Source organism: Sprattus sprattus, assembly GCF_963457725.1.
Source record: "Sprattus sprattus genome assembly, chromosome: 14".
Taxonomy (NCBI): Eukaryota; Metazoa; Chordata; class Actinopteri; order Clupeiformes; family Clupeidae; genus Sprattus; species Sprattus sprattus.
The window spans coordinates 4,018,385-4,020,646 of NC_137912.1; the positions used below are offsets into that span (position 1 = coordinate 4,018,385).

Below are 2,262 nucleotides of genomic sequence, written 5' to 3' on the forward strand. Positions count from 1 at the left end.
ACATCGCCAACCACTGGTGGGTCAACTGGGGCTGGAAGTCCACCGTGTGCGACTGCGAAGTCCAGCGAGGCAACTTACCCGGTTCCTCCCCGATGCTGGCCCGCTTCATCGACTGGCAGAACCGCGCGGACGGTTGCTCCGTTGCCAAGGCTCCGCGGGGGTCGGAAGCGTCCTCCTCCGGCGCCGACGCTGGCCCGGCCCGGCAGCGCCTGAGGAGGTCGTCGAAGGAGAACGACGCCGGCGTCGGCATGCGCACCGGAGGAGGTCACGTGACGCTGGAAGACCAGCCCGGCCTGAAGAGGCCCAAGGGGATCCTGAAGACGCGGGTCAGCGGGGACCATCGCTCGCAGAGCCTGGGCGAGCTGGAGCTCCGCCGCTCCCTCCAGTACCAGGATGTCACCTCCGCCTCCGGGCCCGAGAAGGACGCGGAGGAGCACGGCCATTTCTTCCTCGGCGGCTCCCTGGCCAAGATGGCGCCCACGCTGCCCAAGAAAGGCATCCTGAAGAACAACCAGCAGCGCGAGTCCGGCTACTACTCTTCGCCGGAGCGCAGTGAGTCCTCCGAGTTGCTAGGGGGCGCCACCACCATGCCCCCGCCACCGGCCCCGACAGCCTCGCCCACCCGGAGGGCGGTAGGGAGGAAGGGAATTCTGAAGCGTAACGGGAAGTACTCCACCCACAACAACAGCAGTAGCGCCCAACTGTCCGCCGTTGTCCACAGCGAACCGTCCACATCCGACTCCGGCCTCTCCCGGAGCCAGAGTCGACCGTCGAGCATCGTGGACGAGGAGATGGGCCTCTCCTGCGCGCCCTTCGTGGGCGTGGGCCTGGACTGGCCGCCAGCCTCGCCCAAGCCCAACATCAGGGTCTGCATGTCGGCCGAGGACCTACTCCCGCTGGCTGGCTTCAGAGGCCTCCAGACGGCCCCCGCTCTCCACGGGGGGAAGATGACGACGACGAGGAGTCCCCCCGGCTCGCCCGGAGACAACGGGAGCTTCTCTCTGACCGGGGACCTGGATGACATGACCCAGGTCTACCAGCACGCCCTGGACATCAGCAGCAAGCTAACCTAGAGAGGAGAGAGAGAGGGAGAGGGAGAGGAAGGGAGAATATGAGAATCGAGTGAGAATATGACTGGAAATACTTTTCGCCGGAGCGCAGTGAGTCCTCCGAGTTGCTAGGGGGCGCCACCATGAATCGAGAGAGAATATGACTGGAAATACTCAGAGGACATTTAGACGGATAAGCTGGAGATGAACAGTGCCGTGCTCTCCACGCCTCTGAAGCCAATGACTGAGCTGCCTTGAAATGTTTACATGCCAACCAGAGGGAAATAAGAGAAGTGTGTTGTTTAACACACACACACACACACACACACAGACACACACACACACTCAGTGGCTGCATTTGGATGAGCTACTGTACGCAAGGTGAACTGGTGAGACTGTCAGACAAAACACCAGACCATTCACGTCTAGTGTGTAAGTTCTAAATATTGATCTATTTATTGATTATAGAGTGTCATAAACAATGTGTCCTGATCAGACCATTGGTTGACCAGTGTAACTATTGCTTCAAAGATTGGCTCAATAACAAGATTGTGTTTCTGTTGATGTACGTTTTTTTGTCAAGTTTCATTTTATAAATTATGCTTAATGGTGCAACACATATAATATGAGTACTCAAGTTGGGACAAAGGGAAAAAAGAACATGCTCATTTGTAAATGTACTTGTAAAGATACCTAAAGTGAGTTCCGAAGGCTTACTCATGTGGACAAAGCAGTATTCTTTCTGTGGATGTGACGGGGAGTATGACAACCAAGCACTTTCCCCGCCAATGAAATTGCACAAAGATAAGGGGTGACGGTGATGTAATAAAGGTGGTTGTCATGGAAACCTGTTTCGAGCTGTGTCCAGCTGTGTGATTGGTCCCCCATGGCTCCCATGCGCTGATGTCCTCCCGATGATTCTTCAACCAGTTAGGTTACACAGTGTTATAAAAAGCCAATGGAATCGGTTAAGTAGGGTTGTTGTTACGATTAAATCAGCACGCTGTTATAATACCTGTATCTAACCGCACTCATTTAACTTAGTGCATACTTTAAAGCAACTCATCAGTTCATCAGAGAAAGTCTCTATTGTAGTTCAGCGTAGATTGACTGGCCTATTGTGGTTGACATTACCTACCAGACAGAGAAGTCCAAGGAACTTGTAGCGTACTAAAAACCAGAGTACCAGAGGCTTAGACATCATACTTGTTGC

At 54.4% G+C, this 2,262-nt stretch overlaps 1 protein-coding gene across 1 annotated transcript in view; it reads left to right on the forward strand.

The window, feature by feature from the left end:
- The window catches only part of nuak1a (NUAK family, SNF1-like kinase, 1a), a 24,567-nt gene extending 22,911 nt beyond the window's left edge, over positions 1-1,656 (forward strand). Inside the window, exon 7 of the mRNA XM_080851277.1 lies at positions 1-1,656. This exon is cut by the window's left edge and continues 63 nt beyond it. Within this exon, the coding sequence (XP_080707403.1) occupies positions 1-1,073 (1,073 nt within the window). The 3' untranslated portion in view covers positions 1,074-1,656.
- The last annotated feature ends 606 nt before the right edge of the window (positions 1,657-2,262 follow it).